A 10,704-nucleotide genomic window follows, 5' to 3' on the forward strand; every position below is an offset into this window, starting at 1 on the left:
CCTTCAACTAATAGAGGTGACCCACGGGGAGGAAGGCGAGGAAACATGGGAGCATAAAAAGGAAGGCAAAGTAAAGCTGATTTATCCATTACGAGTTTGACCGCTCTTGTGATTTCATGAGCCCGACGGTCACTTCATTGCACTTCGGTACGAGCGTTCAGTTTCCTCCTGTTGCAATAAAGTAACGATCAACGCGAATTTTAAAGTAGATAATATTTATTGCTCTTACTACTTCTGAAGGAAGGTTGTTCCATGGGCAGATGACTTGGTTTGAAAGGAAAACCCTGCCAATGTCTGTATTATATCGCCTCGTGTGAAGCGATAGTCCAATATTTTTTGCACTTATGTTTGTTTGTAGATCAAAGAACCGCAGGTATTTGAAGACTTGAATCATATCTCCTCATAAGCGTCTCTTTCCCATCGTAAAGAGGAGGAGGGGAAGGAAGGGGAATAGCGTGATAAAGAAGGTAAGAAAACGAGACACGCAGGACAATAAAAGGAGAAAACATAAAAGTACGGAAAAGTGACAACTGGGTGAGAAGAAAGAAACCAAGAAAGGAACGAAGGAAGGGAACGGAGGATGACGAAATGGGACAGACTGGCCGTAGGATGGAAAAGTGAACACGAAGACCAATGTAATGAGAGAAAAGTAAAAAAAAAAAAAAAGTAACCTTAATCATGACAAGGCCAAGAAGATCAACACGCCATATAATTATAGGGAAAAGGGCAATGGACGCGGACTGAAAGAGAGAAAAAAAGGAAGATTTAAAACGTGGATCACGCAGAACAAGAAAAAAAAAGCAAAAAAGAACAAAGCAAGAGAAGAAACAGCAAAAAAAAAAGTAGAACATGATAAAGAAGAAAACCCAAACAGGAAAGGAATACAAAAGAAATAAAGGAAGAGAGAGAGAGAGAGAGAGAGAGAGAGAGAGTATGTGTGTGTGTATCAGTGTGTGGTGGAAGAAGAGGAGGAAGAGGAGGCAGAGTAGAGGAATAGAAGAGTAGGAGGACAAGTAGGAGGAGGAGGAGGAGGAGGAGGAGGATAAAAGGCAACAGGAGGTAGCGAGGAGGCACGAAACTGAGGAAGGTAAACACGAGAAGAAACAACTCGTGCGTTTCGCCTCCACCATATACAAAAAGACGCACGAACACACACACACACGAACTCACACGGGCCGGAGGAGTGAGTGCGTTGTGCGTGGGAGGGGGGAGGGTGTCGGGGGGGGATGGTCGGAGGGGGGCAGGAGAGAGAAAGAGGAAGAAGAAGAGATGGCAGTGGTGGTTAAGTGAGGATAGTAAAACGAAAGGTGAGGAGATGAATGAGGAAAAAAATGAGGAGGAGGACAAGGAGGAAAAAGAGAAGAAGGAGAAAAAGCAAGAAAAATCAGGAAATATGAAGGAAAGGAAAGGTGACAACTGGGTAAGGAGAAACAAAGCAAGGGAGGAAGGATGGGTGAAAGGGAGGACAGAAGGGAGAAGGAGGAGAAGGACAAGGAGGATAAAGAGAAGAAGGAGAAAAAGCAAGAAAAATCAGGAAATATGAAGGAAAGGAAAGGTGACAACTGGGTAAGGAGAAACAAAGCAAGGGAGGAAGGAAGAATGAAAGGGAGGACAGAAGGGAGAAGGAGGAGAAAGAAAAGGAGGATAAAAAGAAGAAGGAGAAAAAGCAAGAAAAATCAGGAAATATGAAGGAAAGGAAAGGTGACAACTGGGTAAGGAGAAACAAAGCAAGGGAGGAAGGAAGAATGAAAGGGAGGACAGAAGGGAGAAGGAGGAGAAAGAAAAGGAGGATAAAAAGAAGAAGGAGAAAAAGCAAGAAAAATCAGGAAATATGAAGGAAAGGAAAGGTGACAACTGGGTAAGGAGGAACAAAACAAGGGAGGATGAAAGGGAGGACAGAAGGGAGGAGGAGGAGAAGGACAAGGAGAAGAAGGATAAAAAGGAGAAAAAGCAAGACGAAGTCAGGAAATATAAAGGAAAGGAAAGGTGACAACTGGGTAAGGAGAAACAAAGCAAGGGAGGAAGGAAGAATGAAAGGGAGGACACAAGGAAGGAAGCAGAACGGGAGATGAAAAAATGGAAGAAGAGAGAAGAGGGGGAAGAGAGGGAAGAAAAGTTAAAGAGAAATCAAGTAAAGAGCAAAGGATGGAAAAAAGAGGAGAGAGAGAGAGAGAGAGAGAGAGAGAGAGAGAGAGAGAGAGAGAGAGAGAGAGAGAGAGAGAGAGAGAGAGAGAGAGAGAGAGAGAGAGAGAGAGAGAGAGAGAGAGAGAGAGAGAGAGAGAGAGAGAGAGAGAGAGAGAGAGAGAGAGAGATGGAGAGAGAGAGAGAGAGAGAGGAGTAAGGGTCATGAGTAATTGTATATGAGCTTTAGATGGAAAGTAGAAAAAATAACGTACATTGTAGAACATTAAAAAAAGGAACTGAAAACGGGAAAATAAAAACAATCGTAGAATTAACTCAGAAAAAAAAAACAGATCAAGGAAATTAAAGCAGAAACACTGATTCAAAGGAACGCAGGAAAACAGCGCGAAGAGAGTGAATGAAAGAAGGAAAAAAGGAAGGGAAGCAAGGAAATGAAGCACAAAATAATGAAGCAACAATGGACAGAGATAGAGACAGACAGACAGAAGAGGACAGAAACAAAACAAACAAAAAAAAAAAAAAGCAAGACAAGGAAGAAAAAAGTAAAAAACAACAACTCATAATTCGTCCACTTTCCACAAACCACACACATATCTTGCACCCCACAAACTCATCCACCTACTCCACATCACACTACTCATCCACTCCACACCCACATCATTACATCCAACTCTTATCCACAAAATTTCCACACCCTCCCATTCCCTTACTCCACATCTTTACACACCCTAAACCAATCCACATGAAATACCACACATTTTCCACACCTTTACATTCTCCTACTCCACATCTCCCATCCTTTCCACATACACTAATCTTTCATCCACATTTTTCCACACTATCACATTCTCCTACTCCACATCCTCCCATCTATTCCACATACATTAACACATTTATCCACATTTTTCACACCCTTACATTCATTTAGTCCACATTTTCCCATCCATTCCACACACACTAACACATTTATCCACATTTTCCACACCCTCACATACATTTACTCCACTAACACATTTATCCACATTTTCCACACCCTCACATACATTTACTCCACATCCTCCCGTTTATTCCACACACACTAACACATTTATCCATATTTTTCACATCCTTACATTCTCCTACTCCACATCCTCCCATTCATTCCACATACACTAACACATTTATCCACATTTTTCACATCCTTACATTCATTTACTCCACATCCTCCCATTCATTCCACATACACTAACACATTTATCCACATTTTTCACACCCTTACATTCACTTACTCCACATCCTCCTCTTCTTTCCACCTTCCCACGCGCTCCACACACATCCACACTCACGCCTTCCCTCCCCTTGTAACTTTCTTTAACACACTAACCTCTATTCACCTCTATTTACATTATCCTACTGTTTCTCTCTCTTCTCTTTCCACCACCTACATTCCTTCTCTCTTGCCTCTGCCACATTTCTCTCCCGTTTCCTCTTCACTCTTTTTGTTTCATTTTCACGTAATCACTCTCTCTCTCTCTCTCCCTCTCCTTCCTCTTCCTCCTCCTCCTCCTCTTCGTTCTTGTTTCTACTTCTTTTTCTCCAACTCCATTGCGTATTATTTCTTCCCTTATTCACTTCACTTCAACTTTTTTCGCCTTTCAATATAAAAAAAATCACCCATCCTCAAAAGTTACGCACCACATTATCCCTTTTACCCTCTTCCCTTCATTTAATGGTTCCAACCCCCCTCCCATCCTGCCTCATCTCCCATCCTGAGCAATGATAGATCTCTCCTACCTCTCCTTCCCTCCTTACACTTTTCTTCCCCTCTATTTCGTATCCTTTCGTATCCTCCCCTGTCTATGTTGGATCATTCCCCAATTTTCCCTTTCCCAAATCTATTATCTTCCCAATCTTGTTTTTCCTCTCAAAATCACCCCAAGATGCAGTTCGTGTATATACCTAACTCTCTCTTTTCTCCTTTTTCTCTCTCTTTTATCTCTTCGTCCTCCCTTCCCCCTGCATCCCCCCCTCCTATATATTATTAGTGGTGGGGGGTCACAGATCAGCGATGACGGAGGAGGTGACATTTCAAGTGGACGGTCAGCCTATCACGCTCGTGTCAAGACGTGGCCCACACCTGCAATATTTATCGCAGGTGTGCCCGTGTGTACGTGTGTGTGTGGAGGGGGGGGGGAGGAGAGAGAGAGGGGAAGGAGGAGGGGGCTGCACGCTTCGTCTTGGATTCATAACTTATTCACGAGACGTTCAGCCACAAAGTTTTCACTCATCGCTTGCGGCTTCCTTCCTCCCTCCCTCATGCGTCCCCCTCACCTGCATCTCTCTTCCCTCACTCTCGCCTGCTTTGTTTTACCTGCGCCTCACCTCTCACACCTCTTCACTCTACTCTCCTTCCTTTCCCTTTTCACCTACTTTTTCTTTTACTTTTTTTACCTACACTTTTTACTTACTCTGCCCTTCTCACTCACTTTATTCTCGCTGCGCTTCTTCTTTCCCCATCTTTTCCTCGTCACCAACATTATCTGACGTTTCTAATCCCATTTTAGTAACATAGTAACAAAGAAATAAGTACAGGCGGTGAGTATCTTTACAACCTTAGACTTGCAGATGACATAAGTCTTTTCGTTATATTAATACCTACCATCGACTTAGGAGTTACCTGTCGAGTGGATTAATATATTGGAAAAGGTTGGAGATTGCACGAGTATCCCCAATGTGACGCCGTGCCCCTGTGGTTCTCTCCGTCTCTTCTGGGTCAGTCGTCGGTTAATCATTCATATATATGCCAAATTTCCTTAAACGTAGAATTAGTATTGATTAACAGTTATGTGGCTATTTAGGCTTTTTAATTCCATTTCAGGGACGGAGCTAACTAGAAGTGTTGGATTTTCAGATAATTCGATATATTACAGACTCTGTCGTAAAAAAATCATTGAAAAAATCAACGAAGCCAGTTAACCACGCCTTGAGTTAAGGGTCAATATACTACTAACACGACGTTTAAAAAATCAGGTGATAGTCGATGAAAGTTTGCCCCAATATTGAATCTCAGACGGAAAGTGAACACCCAGGACCCGCCCGGTAACGCCCAGCACTGCACTGAACATTAAGATGAATTTCGTTGTTATTGTTACGTTTTTTCGGGACTTTTTATGAGCGAGGGAAGGTTCACACGCCGGTTTCTCCAGTGACAAAGTCCTGGCCCGCGAAAAACTCTGAAACGTGTTGTTGATTCAAATAAATTAATGAGTCGACCCACTTCAGGGCGCGGCGAAAAACAAGACAATAACGTTTTAAGAAAGTACGAAAAACAAGACAATAACGTTATAAAGAAAGTACAGAGTGACAATAAGAAAATACTCGTTTGTGGGGGTTTTTTAAGGAAATACTTCAAATAAATCAACAGGTTACTTGGACGCTTTGAGACCCACTATTTGCTGCACTGAATAAAGGAAATAAACAACAATGAACAATACAGATAACAAACGTACACTAATAATAACTCAACACGCAGGTCAACTCGAGGAAGAGACAACGACGAATATGTGAGCCAATTAATCCACATTTTACGATTTTTCATGGTATAGAAAAATAAACGACGGTGTAGAGGGCTAAGAAAACATATTGATGTCACTCAGTGAAATAAAATATAAATAATGATGCTAAAAGTACTCCTAGAAAGGGACTGAAGGTACGGATTAACTATTGTATTGAGAGTTGGATGACATAAAAAAGTAGGTTCAGTAGAGTTAGGATTAGCGTGGCCGATGAAACGGATTAACTATTGTATTGAGAGTTGGATGACATAAAAAAGTAGGTTCAGTAGAGTTAGGATTAGCGTGACCGATGAAACGGATTAACTATTGTATTGAGAGTTGGATGATATAAGAGATTAGGTTCAATAGAGTTAGGATTAGCGTGACCGATGAAACGGATTAACTATTGTATTGAGAGTTGGATGATATAAGAGATTAGGTTCAATAGACTTAGGATTAGCGTGACGGAAGGAGAGGAAAAGCATGCAGCTGTAAACTTCAAAACGACGGTAAGCATAACAATATACCCACAACAGATGAAAAATGCAACGAAAATATATAAAAAAATATCTGTTTAGAATTTTTAGGTGACAAAGTTCATAAGTCAGAGATAAAGGTAACTTAGGAAAAAACATGTTAATTAATCAAGAAAAGAGAAAGGAAAATCAAGAGGGTTAATGATGAATAGTTGAGTGCCCGTATTAAACGAAGGAAACAGGAAGGTCACAGAAGGAAGAACCATATAGGTGAATAAATAAGGGAGAAAGTTGATAAGAAAAGAGAATATGGTGAGAGAAACATAGTAAACAATTAACGAAAAAAGGAAGGCAAGGAGAATTAACAGGAAAGAAATACGTTGCTGAGTTTAAAGAAAAGTAACAGGAAAAGATCACAAAAGGAAGAACTATATGAGGGGTTAAAAAGGGAAGAAGCTAATAAGGAAGGAGACTATTACTTCTCTCCTTACCTGCATTTCTCACCTCTCTAACTGGCTCTCTTACACACCTGGGCACTCAGACCCATTCATCATCACCCTTGTTCTCCCTGTCTCATTCCTCTCCCTCACTTTCACACCTCTCTCTTCCCTTTTCATTTTTCCCAACTCCCCCTTCTTCTCCTATTTCCCTTCTCACACCTGCATTTCACACCATCTCTCCCCTTACTTCCTCCTCCTCCTCCTCCTCCTCCCTATTTATGCTCTATCACACATTACTCGCCAACGCAATAAACTTCCTCATATCATTTGCTTTTTGAGATGCAAAATATGAGAGAGAGAGAGAGAGAGAGAGAGAGAGAGAGAGAGAGAGAGAGAGAACGGCAGGGAAGAGAATAAGGAAGACAAAGTAAGGTAGGGAAAAGAGGGAGGGAATGGGGTAGAGATTAAAGTGACAAAATTGAAGGAAGAGAGGAGGGAAGGAAGAGGAAACATGGAAGAAAGAAAGAAAAAAACGGAGGGAGGGAAAGCATACTGGAGTGGCTAAGTGGAAAAAAGTGAAGCATAAGTTGAAGATAAAAGAGGGAAAGTAAAAGTAAAAGGGAAGAAGAGGTTGTATTATTGAACCTCTCGGCGCCCAAGCAGACATTACTTTTTTTTTCATTATTGTTTTGTTTTCTTTTTTTTACGCCCTTGCACTGTCTCCTCTGCTGTTAAAAAAAAAAAAAAAAAAAAAAAGCTTTCGTAGGAGTTGCGGGCATTTCCACGGGTAGTTTAATAACCCTGGTGGTGGTAGTTTGACCCTTCCTCTGTACCCTGAACCTAAAGAACACTCGTGAGAACCCGATTGATCTCCTTCTCGGCCTTTGGAAATAGTTGATGTAAGAGAAGGAAGCGTGTGAAAATACCGACCAGAAACTTTTCGTCCACTTACTCCCCTCCAGAACAATGCAGCCTCACACCCAGACGAGTCACCCATCGAAAGACTCACCCCCCCCGCCCCCCTATATGATTTTTTTTCGCCAGAACATCCCCAAGTCACCCATCGAAAGACGCACCCCCCCGGCCCACCCTATGATCGTTTTCCCCGCCAGAACATCCCCACAACTAAAAACACTTATTTCTTTTCGCCGGCATGCTCCCCCCCACAGCAAAGCACTCTTACTATGCGGCGAGTCACCCATCGAAAGATTCACGCCCCCGCCACACTCCTCGACGATCCTCTCCACCGTCAGGACAGCCTTCACATCAGGTCTATGCCTCATGTGCCTCCTGAACGCCGTGATCACCGCATACACGTCGCTCTCGTTCACCCGCGTCGCAAAGTCCACGAAAGTAAGGCTGTGGTAAGCGCACGTCCCGTAATGTTCATTCTGGGTGAGCTCGCAAACCATCTTGACCCAGAGTGTTGATACCCCGTTGCGCTGCCAGAACACGCTGAAGCAAGGGTCTGGCGGGTTGTCCAAAGAGTCGTAGTAGATGTAGTGACCGTCCAGGCAGCGGTACATTGACACCATATGACCGTTTCCGGGGTAGTGCAGCCCCACCAGCATCCCCTCCCCTCGCTGCAGCCCCGGTTCCTGTATAAGCGCCGCCTGACCAATGACAAAACGAGTCCTTTTACCGAACACTCGCGGGGTGGTGGAGAGGATAGTGAAGATGTCTTTGTTCACCAGCATCCGAGACTGTTGGACCAGGCGCACCTCGTCCAGCTCCATTGGGAAATATTTTTGATCCTTTTTATATATTAGCTTTTTTACTTTGTTCATTTACTTTTTTTTATTTCTTCTTTTTTTTATATGCGTGAGTGTGTGTTTCTGTGCCTGTGTTTTTGTATGTGCCCGTACGAGAGCAAAGGGCTGAGGTGTCTTTCCAAACAACGGGAGGCGTCGTGTGAAGAGACATATCACTATAAGTCTCGATTTGGGACGTCACCTCGGTTTTGAGTGACTATATTTTTTTGGTTTTGGGTAGTTAGGAGTTAATAATGCATAGGCCGAAATCTAGAGCTAGTGGACCACATAGAAGCAGTTAATACCTCCAGCTCCAAGCAACCTCAGGCGTGCACGGTGGGAGAGGCGACGGGTCTGAGCTGCTGTGATAACTACCGTGATAGCTGTGATGTCTACTTCTGGGTTTGTGATGAGGCGGAGATCTTGGAAGGAAAATGAGCAAGGCATGTAGAGTGATCATAGATTTTGATTAATTATGTGTGGGCTATGGGGGGGGGGGGTTAAGATCTCTCTCTCTCTCTCTCTCTCTCTCTCTCTCTCTCTCTCTCTCTCTCTCTCTCTCTCTCAAAAACTTGCATATGTGACTAGAAATGGTCGACTGGCTATAGTGTTGTTGTTGTTGTTGTTGTTGATGGTGGTGGTGGTTTTGGTGGTAGTGGTGGTGGTGGTGGTTGTATTGTGAGGACCTGTGTTGCATCGAATGTGTTGTTTCCTGTTTTAAGTTGCATTACTATTTTGTCCTAAGTTTTTTTTCTCGGGTGGTTGTCGTTGTGTTGCAGGGCAGTATATTGTGTTGCGTTGTGTTGTGTCGCGGGGGGCTTACCGTGGGACAGGCGGCGTCAGGTAGTGTTGCTCTAGCCAGACCTGAGTGACGAAGGGGGCATATCTCCCCTCCATCCCTCCCACCTCCTGACCTACACCCCCTCCCTTCCTTCGCCTCTTCCTTCCTTTCTTCTTCCTTACCTCCATTTCCTTCCTTCTTCTCTACCTTTTTTTCTTTTCTATTCATTATTTCTTCCTCACCTCCCTCCCTACCTTCCTTCATCCATCCCTTCCTTTCTTCCTCTTTTCCTTCCTTTCTTTTTGTCTTCTTCCTTACCTCAATTTCCTTCCTTCTTCTCTACCTTTTTCCTTTCTTTATTCATTATTTTTTCCTCACCTCCCTCACTCCTACCTCCTTACCTACACCCCCTCCCTTCCTTCCTCTCTTCCTTCCTTTCTTCTTTTTCTTCTTCCTTACCTCCATTCCCTTCCTTCTTCTTTAACTATTTCCTTTCTTTATTCATTATTTCTTCCTCACCTCTCTCCCTACCTACCTTCATCCAACCCTTCCTTTCTTCCTCTCTTCTTTCCTCCCTTCCTCTGTGTCTTCTTCCATCCTTTCACCTCCTCCTCCTTCTCCTTCTCCTCCTCCTCCTCCTCCTCCTCCTCACTGGACAAGACTCGCGCTGTCGCCTCCTCTTGTGATGTCGCTGTGTCACGGTGTGTGTGTGTGTGTGTGTGTGTGTGTGTGTGTGTGTGTGTGTGTGTGTGTGTGTGTGTGTGTGTGTGTGTGTGTGTGTGTGTGTGTGTGTCATTAAAACCCATCCCGTCGTCCCATCATCCCACACTTCCTCCTTATTGAAAATGTTTATCCTCCGTCTCCTGTTTTTTCTTCTTTTTTTCTCTGTTTTTTCACACAAATTATAATCCCATTTTCACCGCATCTCTTCTCTCTGTCCGCCTCCTCTTCCTCTTCCTCTTCCTTTTTATTCAGTTTTCTCATTAGTGGAGAATCATCATCTTCCTCTCTCTTCCTCTCCTTCTTCTCTCTTCTTTACTTCACATCCTGTCTTTTTTTTTCTTTAATATATAGTTTCGTTTTCTTTCCCCGTTACATCACTTTTTTTTCTCATCTCATCTCTTTCTATCTATCATTCTCTCCCTAATTCCTTTTTCATCTATCTTCTACCTCTCCAAGTCTTCTATTCTACTTCGCCTCCTCTCTACTCCTCTCTCTTTCTCTCTTTTTCCGTAATTTCTCTCTTTAACTTCCCAGTTCTCACTTCGTCTTCCTTCATTTTTTGTTTAATTTCGTCACCTCCTCCGTGTCTAGTTTTTATCACTTAACTTTTCTCTCCCATCAATTTCCTTATCTTTCATCTCCCTTGCCTTTCGTTCTCTACATCCTCTTCTTCCTCCTCCTCCTACTCCCTTCTCCACCCTCTTCCCTACACCGACATCCTCCTTCTTCTCCTCCCTTAACGGCCCTCTTCCCGACACCGACTCATCCTCTTTTCCTCCTTTCTTCCTCTTCAGTCTATCTTCCTTTCCCTCATCCATGTATCCTTCATCAACCTTTATCCCGCATCCCTTCCTTCAC

The 10,704-nt window shown here is 43.2% G+C and overlaps 1 protein-coding gene across 1 annotated transcript; it reads right to left on the minus strand.

Moving 5' to 3' along the window:
• Nucleotides 1-6,979: 6,979 nt before the first annotated feature.
• LOC127001829 (uncharacterized) lies at nucleotides 6,980-8,751 on the minus strand. Its single transcript, XM_050867026.1, has 2 exons — nucleotides 7,681-8,751; nucleotides 6,980-7,613 (listed from the first exon to the last, which is right to left on the minus strand). Exons 1-2 carry the CDS (start codon nucleotides 8,376-8,378, stop codon nucleotides 7,295-7,297), a joined length of 1,017 nt encoding a protein of 338 aa, XP_050722983.1. The 5' UTR covers nucleotides 8,379-8,751; the 3' UTR covers nucleotides 6,980-7,294.
• Between the last annotated feature and the right edge of the window lie 1,953 nt (nucleotides 8,752-10,704).

The sequence above is a fragment of the Eriocheir sinensis genome, chromosome 21 (assembly GCF_024679095.1).
Source record: "Eriocheir sinensis breed Jianghai 21 chromosome 21, ASM2467909v1, whole genome shotgun sequence".
Lineage (NCBI taxonomy): Eukaryota > Metazoa > Arthropoda > Malacostraca > Decapoda > Varunidae > Eriocheir > Eriocheir sinensis.

What these genes read in the sequence shown, in the direction of transcription:
- LOC127001829 (XM_050867026.1), bottom strand. Translation starts at nt 8,378, where the DNA reads ATGAACAAAGTAAAAAAGCTAATATATAAAAAGGATCAAAAATATTTC. An exon ending in GCGGGGAAAACGATCATAGG is followed by an intron (nt 7,614 to 7,680) that starts GTGGGCCGGGGG and finishes AAAATCATATAG; the next exon opens with GGGGGCGGGGGGGGTGAGTC.